Here is a 19,900-nt window from a genome sequence, read left to right as displayed (position 1 = left end):
TAAAAGTGTTAAATACTGAAATATGTGAAAAAAATAAAGTAATCCCATTTGTAACATATTTTTTTAAAGTAATACTTATAAATATATTTAACCAAGTGAAAATCTATATAAGGAAAACTATAAGACATTATGAAAAAAGTTGAAGACACGAATGGAAATATATTCCATGTTCACAGATCAGAAGAACTAATATTGTTGAAATGTCCATACTGCACAAAGCCATCTATAGACCCAATACAATGCTGATTAAAACTTCAATACTTTTTTACAGAAATAGAAAAATAATCCTAATAGCCAAAGCAATCATGAAAATGAAGAATAAAGCTGGAGTTATCACACTTATTGATTTCAAACTACACTATAAATCTAGAGTATATAAAACAGTATAGTACTGGCATAAAAATATAGACACATAGATCAAATTGCCAACATCTGCTGGATCATGGAAAAAGCAAGAGAGTTCCAGAAAAACATCTATTTCTGCTTTGTTGACTATGCCAAAGCCTTTGACTGTGTGGATCACAATAAACTGTGGGAAATTCTGAAAGAGATGGGAATACCAGACCACCTGACCTGCCTCTTGAGAAACCTATATGCAGGTCAGGAAGCAACAGTTGGAACTGGACATGGAACAACAGACTTGTTTCAAATAGGAAAAGGAGTACATCAAGGCTGTATACTGTGGCCCTGCTTATTTAACTTCTATGCAGAGTACATCATGAGAAACGCTGGGCTGGAGGAAGCATAAGCTAGAATCAAGAATGCCGGGAGAAATATCAATAACCTCAGATATGCAGATGACACTACCCTTATGGCAGAAAGTGAAGAGGAACTAAATATCCTCTTGATGAAAGTGAAAGAGGAGAGTGAAAAAGTTGGCTTAAAGCTCAACATTCAGAAAACGAAGATCATGGCATCTGGTCCCATCACTTCATGGGAAATAGATAGGGAAACAGTGGAAACAGTGTCAGACTTTATTTTTTTGGGCTCCAAAATCATTGCAGATGGTGATTGCAGCCATGAAATTAAAAGATGCTTACTCCTTGGAAGGAAAGTTGTGACCAACCTAGATAGCATATTGAAAAGCAGAGACATTACTTTGCCAACAAACATCCGTCTAGTCAAGGCTATGGTTTTTCCAGTGGTCATGTATGGATGTGAGAGTTGGACTGTGAAGACAGCTGAGCACCGAAGAATTGATGCTTTTGAACTGTGGTGTTGGAGAAGACTCTTGAGGGTCCCTTGGACTGCAAGGAGATCCAACCAGTCCATCCTAAAGGAGATCAGTCCTGGGTGTTCACTGGAAGGACTGATGTTAAAGCTGAAACTCCAATACTTTGGCCACCTCATGTGAAGAGTTGACTCATTGGAAAAGACCCTGATGCTGGGAGGGATTGGGTGCAGGAGGAGAATGGGACAACAGAGGATGAGATGGCTGGATGGCATCATTGACTCGATGGATGTGAGTCTGAGTGAACTCTGGGGGTTGGTGATGGACAGGGAGGTCTGGCGTGCCGAGATTCATGGGGTAGCAAAGAGTCGGACATGACTGAGTGACTGAACTGAATTGAGAGAAATGGAACAGAATCAAAAGTCTAGAAATAAACCTCAGCTTATATAGTTAACTAATTTTGACAAGGGATCCAAGACCACTCAATGGGGATAACTTTGGACAATTGAAAAACATGATGCTGGGAAAATTGAAATTGGAACTATATCTTACACTGCTCACAAAACTTAGCTTGAAAGGGGAGTAAAGACAAGCAAGAATATCTGATACCATAAAGTTCCTAAAAGAAAATAGAAGAATCTCCTTGAAATTTGCTTATGCAATTATTTTTTGGAAATGACACCAAAAGTACAAACAACAAAAGCAAAACCCAGAAAGTGGGACAACATCAATGTTAAAAGCTTCTGCACAGCAAAAGAAACCATCAACAGAATGAAAAGGCAAACTACAGAATGAGAGAACATATGTGCCAACCACATATCTGATAAGGGAATAATATTCAGAATATAAAAACTTTTAACGCAATTACAACAAAAAAATACAATCCAATTTAAAAAATGGCTCCCTGACTTCAGACAATACTACAAAGATACAGTCATCAAAACAGTATGGTACTGGCACAAAAATAGAAATACAGATCAATGGAAAAGGATAAAAAGCCCAGACACAAACCCATACATCAATGGTCAATTAATCTATAACAAAGGAGGCAAGACTATACAGTGGAAGAAAGACAGTCTTCAAAAAACAGTGCTGGGAAAACTGGACAGTTGCACATAAAAATGTGAATTTAGAACACTCTTTAACACTATGCTGCTGCTGCTAAGTTGCTTCAGTCATGTCCGACTCTGTGCGACCCCATAGATGGCAGCCCACCAGGCTCCCCTGTCCCTGGGATTCTCCAGGCAAGAACACTGGAGTGGGTTGCCATTTCCTTCTCCAATACGTGAAAGTGAAGTCGCTCAGTCGTGTCCGACTCTTAGCCACCCGATGGACTGCAGCCTACCAGGCTCCTCCATCCATGGGATTTTCCAGGCAAGAGTACTGGACACTATGCCCAAAAATAAACTCAAAATGGACTAAAGACCTAAAGGTGAGACTAGGTACTATACAACTCTTAGAGCAAAACATAGGTAAATGGCACCAGTCAGAATGACATCATCAAAAAATCCACAAACAATAAATGCTGGAGAAGGTATGAAGAGAAGGAAAGCCTCCTACATTACTGGTGGGAATGTAAATTGGTACAGACACTGTGGAGAACAGTATGGAGATTCCTTAAAAAACTAAAAACAGAGCTACCATATGATACAGTGATCCTACTCCTGGGCATATATTCAGAGATAAACATGGTCCTCAAAAGAATACATGCACTCCAATGTTCATTGCAGCACTGTTTAAAATATCTAAGATGTGGAAGAAACTTTAGTGTCCATTGACAGATGAATAGATAAAGAATATGTATTATAGTTACATATATACAATGGAATATTGCATGCATGCTAAGTTACTTCAGTTATATTCAACTCTGTGCAATCCTATGAACTGTAGCCTGCCAGGCTCCACTGCCCATGGGATTCTCCAGGCAAGAATACTGGAATGGGTTGCCATGCCCTCTTCCAGGGGATCTTCCCCACCCTGAAATCCAACCCACATCTCTTATGTCTTCAAAACAGACTAATACTCAGCCATTAAAAACAATGAAATAATATCATTCACAGCACCATGCATGGACCTAGAGATTGTCATATTGAGTGAAGTAAGTCAGAGAAAATGTCATATGATATCACCTATATGCAGAATCTTAAATAATGATACAAAAGAACTTATTTATAAAACAGAAACAGACTCACAGACCTAGAGAACAAAGTTGCCAGGGCAGAAGGATTGTGGGGGGGTGGAGGGATAGTTAGGGAGTTTGAGATTGACATGTACACACTGCTAAATGGATAATCAACAAGGTGTACTATATAGCACAGGGAAATATGTTCAATATTATGTAATAACCTAAATGGGAAAAGAACTTGAAAAATAGATACATATGTATGCACAGCTGAATCACTTTTCCATACACCTGTAACTAACACAACATTTTTAATCGCCTATGAAAGTGAAAGTTGCTCAGTCATGTTTGACTCTTTGTGGCCCCATTGACTGTAGCCTGCCAGGTTCCTCTGTCCATGGAATTCTCCAGGCAATAAAACTGGAGTGGGTAGCCGTTCTCTTCTCCAGGGGATCTTCACAACCCAGGGATCAAAACCAGGTCTCCCTTTACCATCTGAGCCACCGGGGAAACCCATTGATCACCTACACTTCAATATAAAACAAAATTTTTTAAAGGGCAGAGGAACTAAATAGACATTTTTACAAAAAAGACATCAAAATGGCTAACAGGTACATTCCAATGCTGAATGTCACTTATCAGGGAAAGGCAAATCAAAACTACTTCTCATGGGTCAGAATGGGGATCAAGAAAACCAGCATTGGTAAGGATGTAGAGATGCAGGAATCCTTGTACACTGTTGGCAGTGATGTAAATTGGTTCAGTTACTATGGAAAACAGTGTGGAGCTTCCTTAAAAAATTAGAACTAATATACCATCCAGCAATTCTACTTCTGGGATATATCCAAGGGAAATGAAAACAGAATATTGAGGAGATATAACCACTCCCATAATTATTGCAGCACTGTTTACAAAAGCCAGATATGGAAACAACCTAAGTGGTATCTTACATGTGACATACATGTGCCACTACTTGTTTATATGCCATCACTTGTTTATCCCTATATATATATATCTATCTACTAAATATACATACACACACAATAGAATATTATTCAGCCATGAGAAAGAAATCTTGCCACTTGCAACAACACTGATGGACCTTGAATGCATTATACCAAGTGAGATGTCAGACAGAAAAAGCAAATACTGTTTGATATGACTTAGTTGTAAAACCTAAGAAAAAGCCTAATTCATAAGGCCATGTTGCAGAATGGTGGTTATCAGGGGGTGGAGGGTGGTAGAACTGGGGATATGCTGTTTAAGGGGACAAACTTGAAATGAGTAGTAAATCAGTTCTAGAGATCTAAGGCACAGCACAGGATTATAGGCCACAACACTGTATTTGAAACTTCAGAGATGCTAAGAGACCACAACTTAATTGTTTCTACCCCCAAAAAAGAAATGATGACTATTTTAATTATAGAGGTGTTAGCTAACACTATGCTGGTAATCATATTGCAATATTTAAATATATCAAATCAACAAATTGTACACCTTACACTCACCCAATGTTATATGTCAATTATATCTCAATAAAAATGTTCGTGTATATATATACACATACACAATTATCTGAAACTATGAAGAAAACCTAGAATCATGTGAAATACAAAGTATTTAAACTGACAGATTATCTTTATTATCCATTTAGCCAATAAACCTTGGAGGGAAAACTATGGATTCAAGGAATATAGAATTTTAAGAGGCAGTATTTGGAGACATGTGCATGTGCCTGCCTTCCTTCAGTAATTTCCTGACAAATATGTGCTTTGCCAACAATCAAGAGATTTAAATGTTAAAAAGGACCGTTCCTATGAATTTGGACAAAATATTCTTTTTTGTATATAAAGGGAGATAGGATTGATGAAATCCATCCATGGAGGTTAATATCATCCTCCCCACTTCTCACCTTTGTTTTTTTAGGTAGCAATTAATATTTTATAGGAAACAGAAGAAATCATGGGAACAGTCCATAATTAGAGTAGTGGGAGAATAGACTATGGAATATGATAATATGAAAGAGGAGATTAAGATAAAGACACAAGAATGTATCTGCTTGGAAAGATCACACTCAAAAATAAACATAATATGACTTTTCTCATAATTATACACACACTGGGCCTTAGGAAGCACCACTATGAACAAAGCTAGTGGAGGTGATGGAATTACAGTTAAGCTGTATCAAATCCTAAAAGATGATGCTGTGAAAGTGCTCCACACAATACGCCAGCAAATTTGGAAAACTAAGCAGTGGTCACAGGACTGGAAAGGTCAGTTTTCATTCCAATCCCAAAGAAAGGCAATGCCAAAGAATGCTCAAACTACCGCACAATTGCACTCATCTAACACGCTAGCAAATTAATGTTTAAAATTCTCCAAATGAGGTTCCAACAACAGGTGAACTGAAAACTTCCAGATGTACAAGCTGGATTTAGAAAAGGCAGAGGAACCAGAGATCAAATTGTCAACATCTCTTGGATTATAGAAAAAGCAAGTGAGTTCCAGAAAAACTTCTATTTCTGCTTTATTGACTATGCCAAAGGCTTTGACCTTGTGGATCACAGCAAACTGTAGAAAATCCTTAAAGAGATTGGAATACCAGACCACCTTACCTGCCTCCTGAGAAATCTGTATGCAGGTCAACAAGAAACAATTAGAACCAGACATGGAACAACAAACTGGTTCCAAATCGGGAAAGGAGTATGTCAAGGCTGTATATGGTCATCCTGCTTATTTAACTTATATGCAGGGTACATCATGTGAAATGCCAGGCTGGAAGAAGCATAGACTGGAATCAAGACTGCCAGGAGAAATATCAATAACCTTAGATAGGCAGATGAAACCTCTCTTATGGCAGAAAGTGAAGAGCAACTGAAGAGTCTCTTGATGAAAGTGAAAGAGGAGAGTAAAAAAGCTGGCTTAAAACTCAACATTCAAAAAATGAAGATCATGGCATTTGGTCCCATCACTTCATGGGAAATAGATGGGGTAACAGTAGAAACAGTCGCAGACTATTTTCTTGGGCTCCAAAATCATTGCAAATTGTGACTGCAGCCATGAAATTGAAAGACCTTGCTTCTTGGAAGAAAAGCTATGACAAACCTCGACAGTGTATTAAAAAGCAGAGACATTACTTTGCCAATAAAGGTCCATCTAATCAAAGCTATGGTTTTTCCAGTAGTCATGTATGGATGTGACAGCTGGAGCATAAAGAAAGCTGAGTGCCGAAGAACTGAGGCTTTTGAACTATGATGTTGAGCTCTCAAGACTCTTGAGAGTTCCTTGGACTGTAAGGAGATCAAATCAGTCAATCCTAAAGGAAATCAGTCCTGAATATTCATTGGAAGGACTGATGCTGAAGCTGAAACTCCAATACTTTGGCCACCTGATATGAAGAACTGACTCATTGGAAAAGACCATAATGCTGGGAAAGATAGAAGGCAGGAGGAGAAGGGGATGACAGAGGATGAGATGATTGATGGCACCACCGACTCGACTGACATGAGTTTGAGCAAGCTTCAGGAATTGGTGATGGACAAGGAGGCCTGGGATGCTGCAGTCCATGGGGTCACAAAAATTTGGACATGCCTGAGCAACTGAACTGAACTGAAAGACACGTTGTATTTATAAATATGTTTTTAGGAACTGTGCTAAGAGAACATTATGATCCCTAAAATACTGCCTCAAAAAAACAATGAAGAGAATTTTATATTGCCAGATATAGAACCAAAAAAAAAACCAAAATACAAAAACCATTAAATCTAGAGTAGTATACAAGCTACTTTTAGATATGTTCAGAATTCTCAAGAGGATTGTATTCCCTAAGGGTTTAAATGACCAGAAATAATTTTTCTCCCTGTGACCACAGAGATATTGGTCAGAATGTTAGTCATCACACATTTAATTTTATAACCTTGAGTGGGTGGACCAAACAGCAACTCAGGAGGCAAAGTTGCACTGAGTGAATGCACATTTAAACACACCCACTTCCACAAGTTCTAGCAACAATACATGGATGGCAGAAAGGGTTTCAGAAAAAGCCTTTGTATATTAGTCGAGTCACATGTCATTTTAAATGACTGTGTGCCTTGAAGTCACAAAAGGAAATGTTAGCACTCTGCTGCTGCTGCTACTGCTGCTAAGTCGCTTCAGTTGTGTCCGACTCTGTGCAACCCCATAGACGGCAGCCCACCAGGCTTCCCGTCCCTGGGATTCTCCAGGCAAGAACACTGGAGTGGGTTGCCATTTCCTTCTCCAATGCATGAAAGTGAAAAGTCAAAGTGAAGTCGCTCAGTTGTGTCCGACTCTAGCGACCCCATGGACTGCAGCCCACCAGGCTCCTCTGTCCATGGGATTTTCTAGGCAAAAGTACTGGAGTGGGGTGCCGTTAGCATTCTAATTGTATTCATACTTGGAACCTGAATTTTTTTTTAACATGAAAGAGAAAAAAAGAATTAGGCAACTCTGGCCTCCTGTCCAGTTAGGCAGACTCAAGATCTCTAAGGAGGCTAAGGGAGCAGTCCAGTGCCTGTTTCAGAAAGGTGCATCAATACCCTTAACCCAGGAAAGAGGAATATGGAAAGTGGCTAATTCAATTTCCATATAGAAAATGGTATTTCTGACTCCCTAGGAAAGCAGAACATTCTGAACTCCCCAAGAGAGCTTCTTCCTGGAGCTGAGGGCTGGCGAGGCCAGGAAATTTTAACTGGTTTGTTTAGATGGATCCCCAGAGAACATGTCAAAGTTCAAAGGAAGTTGTTACGAAAAGAAACCAGAGCCAACCATAATGAACTCATGCCACCTGGAAAGCCCCTGAATGTTAGTTATACCAGCAGACTCAAGAAGAAAGGTCGGAGAATACTAATGAAGACTTCTTTTCTTTCCATATCTTCAGTGAGTAGACACAAGCACAAAATTCTCAGGAGGATTTTAAGAGTACATAAGATCCATTTTACTGTAGAGAACAGACTTTTAGGACACTTCTGCCAGAAAAGCCTGATCAATATAGAGCTGTAAAACCAATTATATGTGCTGAGCTGTGCAGGGAAAACAGGGTCACTCACCTCTCTATTCAGAGCCCTTTCTCTGAGGCTCCCTGACCTACAGAAATCTACTGGAAGATATGAGGGTTCAGTCAGATAAACTGAAAGATGCTTCATTTTATTTTGCAGATAATTCAGATCATTTTCCAGAGAACGGTTTATATAATTTCCAATCATTAAAAGTTACAAAAAAGGAAAAATCTCCCTGAAACTATCTCATTATATATGTGGACAAAAAATTTCAGTCTCAGTTGAATTTTAGGTTATTATTATAGTATGGAGAAGAGCTGGAAAAACAGAATGAACTGTTTCAAAATTGTGATCACATTTCAAATATATGAAGTTTAGGCTTGCTGTCTCCAAATGCATAATTACAAATTCTGTTACAATGAAATTCTCTTAAAATTTGTCTTTGGTTTTAAATAATCCCAGCCTATGCCAAAAGATTTTCAACACCTATGTTACGTTGACTTCAACTAAATCACACAGTTGTCTGTCTTCACACACTATGTTATCATGTGGATCTTCCCATTGCATAAAGGACCTGTGAATTACTCAGGGGGAATTGCTAAACTTCTGTGAATTACTTTAGGCACTACTTTATAAAATCATTATCTACACAGTTTATCTATAAAAATTATGTATTTTTCACACCTGAAACACCCAGCTGGTCCCCCTGGAGCAGGGTGGTTTTCTATCCATGCATTTACACTACTTGCTTCCATGTTGCTAGTGAGCCAGAACAAATTCTTAAGAAGGTGAGGTCAAAGTAAAAACCATACCTTCCCGTTTCTCTAGACAACTATGGTAAACATTTCTTTTCTGAATCAGATGACTTAAACTGAATACAGTTACAAGTTATGAGCTCTTCTCAGACAGCTAAAAAAAAAACTGAACAGTATTTAAAAGCTGAGCAGTTTGAATTGTATTACTAGTTAAGAATTGCCATTTAAGTTTTTATAAGGTTATTCATTGACCCTATTTATTAAAGAATTAATGATACATGATTAAATGCAAAAAGTCAATGGGATAAATGTAGAAAAGGTTTTCTGCAATAATAAAACAAACCAAGGGTCAATATAATGGTGTAGGTGAGACGATTAACCCTAGAATCAATGCTATTCAATAGAAATTTCTGTGGTGATTGAAATGTTCTCCACTGTGCAGTACAGTAACCACTCACCACTTTGGCAATTGGACACTTAGAATATTTCCTAATGTGACTGAGGAACTGAACTTTAAATTTTAGTTAATTTAAATTAATTTGAATGTTAATAGCCACATGTGGCTCATGCCTATCATATTGCATAGCACAGATATTGATAAACATATTTGAAGGAAATAGAAAATAATCAAAATGATGATACAAATCAGGATTTAAAGTCTAAAGACAATCTGATAAATCAGCTCATTAAAGGAACATGAATGGGAGAAATGGACTTACTAAAATGCACACAGTGATGGAAAATTCTCTAGATACAAATGAAGTTTCCACTATGTTCTGTAGAATATGATTTGACAACTCACTGAGGTTTATTGGAACTCTACTGAGATAATAACTGCATAATCCCAATTATGTTGACTTCAATTAGATCACACAGTTGTCTGTCTTCACATACTATTTTATTATGTAGATCTTCCCATTGTATAAAGGATCTATGAACTACCCAGGGGGAATTGCTTAACTTCTGTGAATTACTTTAGGCGCTACTCTATAAAATCATTATCCACACAGTTTATCTACAAAAATCATGTGTTTTTCATGCCAGAAACACCCAGCTGGTGTCCTGGAGCAGGGTGGTTTTCTATCATGTGTTTGCACTACTTATTTCCACGTTTTAGTGAGCCAGAACAAATTATTAAGAAGGTAAGGTCAAAGTAAAAACCAGACCTTCACAGTTCCCTAGATAACTATGGTAAACATTTCTTTTCTGAATCAGATAACTTAAGCTGAATATATTTTAAAACAGAATCTACATGAATTTTTCAAAATGTGTGTCTCCAATGTTTGATATGAAATACTTTCCTTTGATATTGTGCTCTTTCAAGTATTAGGAGAAAAAGAGAACAAACTATTAGAAGATATCCCCAATTTCAACTGATTTTCCCCATGCTCAATTAGATTTAATTAAGTACTCTAAAAAGACACAATATTTTATTGAAATTATTTTTCTGACTGAGTCATTCATATATCCATTTACTATTCATTAGGAAGAAAAGTTAATGGGTGAGACAACCAGAAAATAATCAAGATAAAGTAATAGCTGATACAGATCAGGTGTCAGGAAGGGCATTTCTGTGCAAGATAACCACAGAAACAGGCAATAATATCTGTATGGGTGAATATTTCACTCTTAATTAAAAACGAGGTTTCTTGGGATGCCTGGATCATGCAACATGGTAGACAATTGCATATAAAATATAAAGCTCAAGGCAAAGCATGGGGGAGATTATGCAAGTTTGGGCACATTCTGAAGTTGAAACCATGAGATCTAGTGGGCTCTCCTTTGAGCAATGTGCAGGATTAAAGGGACTAGGGCAGGATGCTAGGAGAATTCCAGCAGGGAAGGGTATGGATTGAAGCAAAAGGCTTAAGGCAATAGGAGAAGAATTATCTGGTGATTAGGTGACATGGGGTTCAGAAGGTAAAGAATCTGCCTGCAATGTGGGAGACCTGGTTTTGATCCCAGGGTCAGGAAAAGTCCCTGGAGAAGGGCATGGAAACCCACTCCAGTATTCTTGCTTGGAGAATCCCCATCGACAGAGGAGCCTGAGTCGGACACGACTGAACAACTAAGCACACAAAGTTATGTGGAAGCCAAGAGAGTGGATATTTCAAGGCTCTAGTAATCAACAGATTAAAATATTACCCAAGACATCTGGTAACATCAAGGGCAAAAAGCATTTTTAGTGTGGCAATAAGTGGAATCACTGATAGACTTAACCTGACCAGTTTTAGCAAAATGTGGGGCATAAATCAATTATAGTGGATTAAAGAGTAAATGGTTGATGAGGAATGAAGACAGTGAATGAACAGAAGCACTCCTTTGGCTATTTCAGATGAGCAGTGATGTTTCAGAATGTCAATGCTGAGGGACAGCAATGTCCACATACCAAACAGGTCACACCATTGTGAACCACATCTAGTGTGGTGATGAATCTTCCATCCAAGCTCCCTTAGACTCATAAGTATAGGCTCTGGTTCAGCACATCTTTACAGCTGACAATCCTCAATATTAGCAAGGAGCAAAGAATGTCATTTGAGCAAACTAGAAACTGCCATACAAATGTTAGCTATTATGGTCATTATTACTACAATTTGGTCTTGTTAGATTGTGGTCTGTGTATTAGACCAGTTTATATGAGAGTTGAAAAACAAATTGAAAAGTCTGCCCAATGGAGTTTGTGGAGAGGAAACATCAGTAGTTAACTTATGCATTATGCATATAATTTAGACTCAATAGATCCAGTGGATGACTGCTGTGAACAATTGCCCTCTTTAGACAGCACCATGTGAACTTCCTGATAGAAAGAAAGCATTCCAAGGTCCTATGTAATTGGATGTGATAATAACGGGAGGATTGGCTGCTTGCTTGCTTCTCATTTCAGTGGGATGATTTGAATAAGTTCTTTATAAAAATTGTAACTGCTGTCATTTTGATAACAGTCCAAGTTGAAAATCCGGATTGTTGGGTGCAGACCCTTGCCAGCTCTAAACAAATGGAGGTTGGCTAACAAAGGATTTGAAGTGCACCCTTTCCATGCTATGAAGTCTCCAACATGGGCAAGATTTTCCTATTGCTATTCAAACTTAAGCAGGGGTTTATAGAATCTTTGAAATCTTCCTCTTTCACCCCAGAATTCTCAATTTCAGCCACTTTGCTTTATCTAAGATAAATCCTTCAGCCTACATCCAATACACATCAATAATTATCTGTACATTTTTGTTTTTACTTTGGAGCTAAATACTTCTATTTTTTAAATTTATTCATTAATTAACCCAATATAATTGAGCACTTACTATATTTCTGGCCTTATTCAAGGGCTGTAATAGTGGACAGTTCTTGATTTCCAGGAGTGAGTATGTCACAATTCAATGAGATAAGGCACATGCAGGAGAGTGACCAGCCTTCCAAGGGGTGGAAAAGTGGTGAGGGAAAGTCAAGTTTCACAGAGGAAGTATGATTTAAATTTGGGTTGTTTGCAGAAACATGGATGAACCTAGAGAGTGTCATATAGGGAGACGTTAGTCAGAAAGAGAAAAACAAATATTGTATACTAATGCATGTATGTGGAATCTAGAAATATGGTATAGATGATCGTATCTGCAAAGCAGAAAGAGAGACACGGGGTAGAAAATAAATATATGGATAGCAAGGGGTAAAGGGGATGGGGGGGCAGGATGAATTGAGAGATTGGGATTGACAAGTATACACAATTGATACCAAGTATAGAATGGATAACTAATGAGAACATACTGTATAGCCCAGGGAACTCTACTTAAAGCACCGAAGTGACCTGAATCGGAAGGAAATCCAAAAGGGAGGGAATATATGTGTATGTGTGGCTGGTTCACTTTGCTGTACAGTAGAAACCAACACAATATTGTCAAGCAATTATACTCCAATAAAAGTTAATTTAAAAAACAGTTAATCTTATGTGAATTTCACCATAATAAAAATGGGTTTCTATAAAAAATGAATTAGTCTTAAAGAATTTTGACGTTCAGACATGAGGAAGAGGAATGTTTTATTTTTTGACCTTAATGTCAGAGATTCTGCCTATTCAACTCTTTTTTCTCTTAATGTACCTACTATAGATGGCATGTTTGCATTCCCCTCCCTGCCAAATTCATTTGCTGAAATCACAAGAGATGGTAGTAGATGGTGGGGCATTTGGGAGCTGATTAGGTCATGAGGGTAGAGGCCTCATGAATGGAATTGGTGCCCTTATAAGGAAAAGACCTGAGAGAGCCTCCTCATCCCTTCACGATGTGAAAGAGGAACAGTGAAAAGATGGTCCTCTGTGGACCAGAAAGCAGGCTCTCCCCAGACAACAAACGTGCCAGCACCTTAAGCCTGGACTTCACAGCCTGCAGAACCGTGAAACAAATGTTTGTTGTTTAAGCTACCCAGTCTATGGAATTTTTGTTATAGCAGTCCAAGCAAAGAAAGCACTTAATACAGTGAACTGAACATGAGAATCCAAAAATACTTGTTAAGTTAAATCTAAATGTTGTTAAAAGTATTCTTTTCATTCCTTTGCCTTTACATTCTTCTTGAACATAATATATAATCTGTAGGGTTTATGTTTTTATTACATTTTAATTGGAAGACTGGATTGATATACATATCTATCATGGCTAAAACAGGTACCTATTGGGAACTTGCTGTATAGCACAGGGAGCTCAGCTCAGAGCTCTGTGATGACCTAGATGGGTGGGAGGTCCAAGATGGAGGGGATATACGTACACATACAGCTGATTCACTTCATTGTACAGAAAAGACTATAATCCAAATAAATACAGGTTTTGCAAATACTGTATCTCTTTAAAAGAGATACTATTTATGCCATCCGGTTTACGCTACCAACTCAAATGACTTCCCAGTTTCTCCGTTAATGGTTTGAATTCTGATGCTCTTTTTCTCCTTTATAAATTAAGTCAGCTGTATAGCTACTTCAACTTGGTCTCTTGAAAGTTGTTGCTTCCTTTCATACATTTTGGAGGATCTCTACAAATTCTAAAATTAAGTATTCTCAAACTTAGATTAACTGGAGTTGTCAACCATCAGATATGATGTTGGCATCTCACATAATGCTAATTTGCTGCTACGCCTTTTTAGATCTCCAAATTTATGTATATGTATGTAGTTTCTTTCTCCACAGTTCCAAATCTGTTACAGGGAATGACTATTCTGATGTCTTACATATGAAAAAAACAAGCTAAAGATAATACCGTTTTAAAAGTCAGAATGCATGGGGTTCCCAGAATTTATGAAGAAAGTCCCCAAATAAAGGCATTTGCAGGTCTGATCAATCTTGGTGCCCTCCTGTGGTTAAAACAAGCAAAAACTAAACAAAATAAAAACAGCAGTAGCCAATACCAGGATTACAGGCACAATGTGTTTCTTGAGAAGAAATGTTATTTAAAGCTCCTTCACAACATGAAATCAACCATTTGCTTTGCTATCGTCACTATAGCTAGAGACCTTTGTCAAATGTGAGCTAGAGAAACTCTTGTTGGTTTAAGTCTAAAGCTGTTTAAGTCTAAAGTCTAGACTAGCCTTTGCTCCCCTCACTCAATTATGCTCAGCCCAAGGCCAAGGCTCAAATGAAGCCATCTCATTTGCAGGCCATTCTGGTTATTCTGCTACTCTTGTTTCTTCTCAGTAACACACAATCTGAATTGTTCAAAGTTGTTCTCTGCTATATTCTAAAGAGACTTTAGGGGCTTCCCTGGTGGCTCATACAGCAAGGAATCTGCCTGCAATGCAGGAGACCTGGGTTCGATGTCTGGGTTCGGAAGATCCACTGGAGGAGGGCATGGCAACCCAGTCTAGTATTCTTGACTGGAGAATTCCACGGACAGAGGAGACTGGCAGACTACAGTCCTTGAGGTTGCAAAGAACCAACATAACTGAATGACTAACACTTTCACTTTTCAAAGAGAATTTTATCTCATTATTGGAGAAGGACGTGGCAACCCATTCCAGTACTCTTGCCTGGGAAATTCCATGGATGGAGGAGCCTGGGAGGCTACAGTCCATGGGGTCACAAAGAGTCGGATGCGACTGAGCGACTTCACTTTCTTTCTTTCTATAGTTCCTTTTGGAAAAGGAAATGGCAACCCATTCCAGTGCTCTTGCCTGGAGAATCCCATGGACGGAGGGGCCTGGTGGACTACAGTCTATGGGGTTGCAAAGAGTCGGAAACGACTAAGCAGCTAACGCACACAACACACATGGTGGTGAAGCTTTTTTGTGGCGAGACTTAAAGACAAGTTAGTCGTTTAAGCTGGATTTAGAAAAGGCAAAGGAACCAGAGGTAAAATTGCAAACATAGAAAAAGCAAGGGACTTCCAAAAAAATATCTACTTCTGCTTTATTGACTAAGCCAAAGCTTTTGACTGTGTGGATCACAACAAATTGGAAAATTCCTGAAGAGATGGGAATACTACACCACCTTACCTGCCTCCTGAGAAATCTGTATGCCGATTTCTGCAAGAAATCTGGTCAAGAAGCAACAGTTAGAACTGGACATGGAACAATAGGCTGGCGGCAAATTGGGAAAGGCTGTACACTGTCACCCTATTTACCTTATATGCAGGGTACATCTTGCAAAATGCCAGGCTGTGTGAAGCACAAAGTGGAATCAAGATTGCCAGGAGAAATATCAGAAACCACAGATATGTAGATGACATCACCCTTATGGCAGAAAGAAAAGAGGAACTAAGGAGCCTCTTCTTGAAAGTGAAAGAGGAGAGTGAAAAAACTGGTTTAAAACTCAGCATGCCAAAAAGAAAAAAAATGAAGATCACGGCATCTGGTCCCATCACCTCATGGCAAATAGATGGGGAAACAATGGAAACAGTGCCAGACTTTATTTTCTTGGGCTCCAAAATCACTGCAGATGGTGACTGCATCCCTGAAATTAAAAGATGCTTGCTCCTTGGAAGAAAAGTTATGACCAACCTAGACAGTATATTAAAAAGCAGAGGCATTACTTTGCCAACTAAGGTCTATCTAGTCAAAGCTATGGTTTTTCCAGTAGGCATGTATGGATGTGAGGGTTGGACCATAAAGAAAGCTGAGTGCCGAAGGATTGATGCTTTTGAACTGTGGTGTTAGAGAAGATTCTTGAGAGTCCCCTGGACTGCAATGAGATCCAACCAGTCAATTCTAAAAGAAATCAGTCCTGAATATTCATTGGAAGGACTGATGCTGAAGCTCCAATTCTTTGGCCACCTGATGCAAAGAAGTGACTCATTTGAAAAGACCCTGATGCTGGGAAAGATTGAAGGCAGGATGAGAAGGGGACGACAGAGGATGAAACGGTTGGATGGCATCACTGACTCTATGGACATCGGTTTGAGCAAGTTCCAGGAGTTGATGGCACAGGAGTTGAGGCCTGGTGTGCTGCAGTCCGTGGGGTTGCAGTCCACGGGGTTGCAGTCCACGGAGTAAGACATGACTGAGCAACTGAACTGAACTGATAACCTCATCATAGCACCATAGTATCTATATTCAAGTGGCAAATTTATGGAAATCGTTTTCTAATAAAACTGCTTTCTATAAAAACAGTCCCTGGGGCTTCAAAGAGTCGAACATGAATGAGCGACTGAACTGAAATGATAAGAACTGCTCATTTGTATGGCTGCATACCTGGAACCTATACCAGATTTCCTATGTGGCTTTTGACCATCACTGAACAATACAACTGGGGATTTAATAACAGCATATTATGATCACACATGTATGTATATATTTACATGCTTTGTAAAGATGTACATGCTTCAGGGGACAAATTCCAGATGCTATTAGAGTTATGACTGTACCTGATCTAGACCTGCAGAGTTCAGGATTTAAAAAATGAGCAATAAATGAGAGATGTGGGAGTAAAAAGTGATCAAAGGAAACTTCAGGAGGGAGGATCCTGAGGCATGAAGAACTAGCTAATATCATTTTTCTAAGAACAATGAGAGCCTATAGAAGGGTTTTAGATATTGAAGTGATGTGATCAGGTTTTCCTTTCCTTAAAGATTACCCTGATTTCTCTGTGGAGAATGGGTAGGAAGGCAAGAAAACTTTTGCTAATTATTAATTAGCTAATTATTAGTCCTGCTAATTATTAATCCATAGCAGCATTTTTCCCTTTTATTTCCCTCTCAAGTTTTACTCTTGATTGGCAGTTCCTGCAAAGTTCTTTCTTCTCAAAAAAAGTCTCCAAAAATATTCTCACTTGTGTCTTGAATCTTTTCCCTCACTGTATATAGTATCTTTCTCTTTACCAGTAGCTCCCTGCCTTTTTTATGAAAACATGATGCTTCCTCCAACTTGCTGAATAAATCAAAGGAACAAAATGGGACAGGAAATATATAGACCCACAGGATTGTGCTCCAAAGTGCCTCATGCTTTGTTTAATGCTCTGCTGTTACCGTCTTAAAATTCTTCATTCTTAAATATGAGGCCCCACATTTTCATTTGGCATTGGGCTCCCACAATTAGTTTGCCATTTAGGGAGTAAAGATAAATTATTTTGGTTGTGTTTGAGTAGAGGTAAATGTTTTTTCAATATTCTTCTATATGTCATTTCCATATCCAAAGTTTTGGCCACTTCTCTTCATTTTTAGTATCACCACAATAATCTAAGTTACCATGCTCTTTTCCTGATATTACATCAGTAATTATTATTAGGCAAAATAGACTTTTATAAGGTTTTTAGATAAAAAGAGGAATATTTTACAATGACAAAGCATCGGCCTGTCAGGAAGATATAATAATATATACAGTGTGTGTGTGTGTGTGTGTGTGTGTGTGTGTGTGTGTGAGTCGTGTCTGACTCTCTGAGACTCTATGGACTGTAGCCTGCCAGGCTTCTCTGTCTATGGGATTTCCCAGGCAAGAATAGTGGAGTGGGTTGCCATTTCCTTCTCTTTCTTCTCCACCCAGGGATCCAACCCGTGTCTCCTGCATTGGCAGGTAGAATTTACCACTGAGCCACCTGGGAAGCAGTATAAGCAATATATGTACATAATGACTGACTGACAAATGAATGAGACAGAACTGGCAGAATTGAAGGCCAAAATAAATAATTCAACAACAGTAGTTGGAGATCTCAATACCATTTTTTCAATAATGGATATAAAAACTAGGCAGATGATCAACAAGAATATAGAAGACTTCAACACTGTAACCCAACTAGGCCTACTACATATTTACAAAGTATCCTACTAACAATGATGGTAGAATATACATATTTCTCAGGAACATGTGGAACATTCTCCAGGATAGACCATAATCTGGATCATTAAGCCAGCTTCAAAAATCTTGAAAGGACTGAAAATTTTCAAAGTCATTAACAGAAAGAAATTTGGGAAATTCACAATTATGTGGCAATTAAACAACATTATTAAATAATCAATGGATCAAAGAAGAAATGATAGAGGAAATTACAAGATAGATATTTTGAGGTGAATGAAAGCAAAAACACAACATACCAAAACTTTTGTAATACAGATAAGGCAGTGCCTAGAAGGAAATTTGTAGCTGTAACCCATTCCAGTACTCTTGCCTGGAGAACTCCATGGACAGAGGAACTGGGCAGGCTACAGTTCATGGGATCGCAAAGAGTCAGACACGACTGAGCGACTTTCACTTTCAAATACCTATATACAAAAAGATTAAAAAAAAAAAAAGACTTCAAATAAATGTCTTAACTTCTCAGGTTAAGACCTTGGAAACAAAGAGCAAACTAAATTTAATGTAAGCAAAGTGAAGGAAATAATAAATTGGGGAGTAGAAATCAGTGAAATAGAGAATAGAAAAGCCATAAAGAAAATCAATGAAACAAAATGCTTGCTCTTTGAAACGATCAAGAAAACTGACAAAACCTTTCCTAAGAATCACCAAGAAGAAAGAGAACACTTAGATAACTTGAATCAGAAATGACATTAGAAGCATCACTACTGACCTTACAAAAATAAAAAGGTTTGTGAAAGGAGACTATGAACACTTGTATCAATAAATTAGATAATTCTGGTGAATGGATCAACTCCTGCAAATACACAAACTACCTAACTGCAGTTTAAAGAAGAAAGAGACAATATAAGTAGCCCTCTAACAAGTAAATAGAGATTGATTTAGGAAACAAAACCCTTCCAGAAAAGCCCAGGCACAGATATCATCAGATTCTATCAAATACTTAAGACTTAATATCACTACTTCACAGACTATTCCAAAATAATAGAAAAAATATAAAATAATGTTTTAAGGAAAACATTCCTTCTATAATAGCATCACAAAGGGGAATACTTAGCAATAGAATTAATGAAACAAGTGCAAAGTTTGTATTTTAAATACTGTAAGACTTGTTGAGAAACATTCTAAAAATTGAAAGAGCCTGTGTTCAGTCTATAATTTCTTTAAAATGTTAAACATGGACCACATGCATGCACCAGCAATTCCACTCTCAGGTATTCCCCCAAATAACTGATAACATATATATACAGCATTTTATGTAAATGTGTATAACAGCATTATTCATAGTAACCCCAAAGTGGAAAACATGAAGTGCCCACCAACTGAACTAAACAGTTGATATCTCGCTAAACAAAATATGACATATCCACAGAATGGAACATCATTTGGCAGTAAAAAAAATGAAGCACTGATACATGCTCTAACATAGATGTACCTTGAAAACAGCATCTAAGTGAAAGAAGCCAGACACAGAAGACCACGCATTGTACGACTGATTCATTCATTTGTATGAAATTTCCAGGCTGGGAGAGTTTCCAGAGAAAGTAGATTAGTATTTACCAGGGGCTGTCACTTCCTTCCTTCC

At 38.1% G+C, this 19,900-nt stretch overlaps 1 protein-coding gene across 21 annotated transcripts in view; it reads right to left on the bottom strand.

Moving 5' to 3' along the window:
• Positions 1–19,900, bottom strand: part of NOL4 (nucleolar protein 4) — a 557,406-nt gene that overhangs the window by 49,922 nt on the left and 487,584 nt on the right. For 12 of the 21 annotated variants that reach the window (XM_086372830.1, XM_086372837.1, XM_086372828.1 and 9 more), the window contains one exon: positions 16,340–19,838. The exons of 8 other annotated variants lie outside the window; for them this stretch is intronic. In XM_086372830.1, coding sequence (XP_086228956.1) covers positions 19,662–19,838 — 177 coding nt within the window. In that variant the 3' untranslated portion in view covers positions 16,340–19,661. Of the gene's footprint in view, positions 1–2,584; positions 3,818–16,339; positions 19,839–19,900 lie in introns of those variants that run through there. One more of the 21 variants, XM_086372833.1, reaches the window with a different exon arrangement.

Source organism: Bos grunniens, chromosome 24 (assembly GCF_055505025.1).
Source record: "Bos grunniens cultivar Pamir isolate PY7600 chromosome 24, Bosgru_T2T1.0, whole genome shotgun sequence".
In the NCBI taxonomy this organism is placed as follows: Eukaryota; Metazoa; Chordata; class Mammalia; order Artiodactyla; family Bovidae; genus Bos; species Bos grunniens.
Note: the sequence above shows the minus strand (reverse complement) of the source record. Positions and strands in the feature narration are given on the sequence as shown.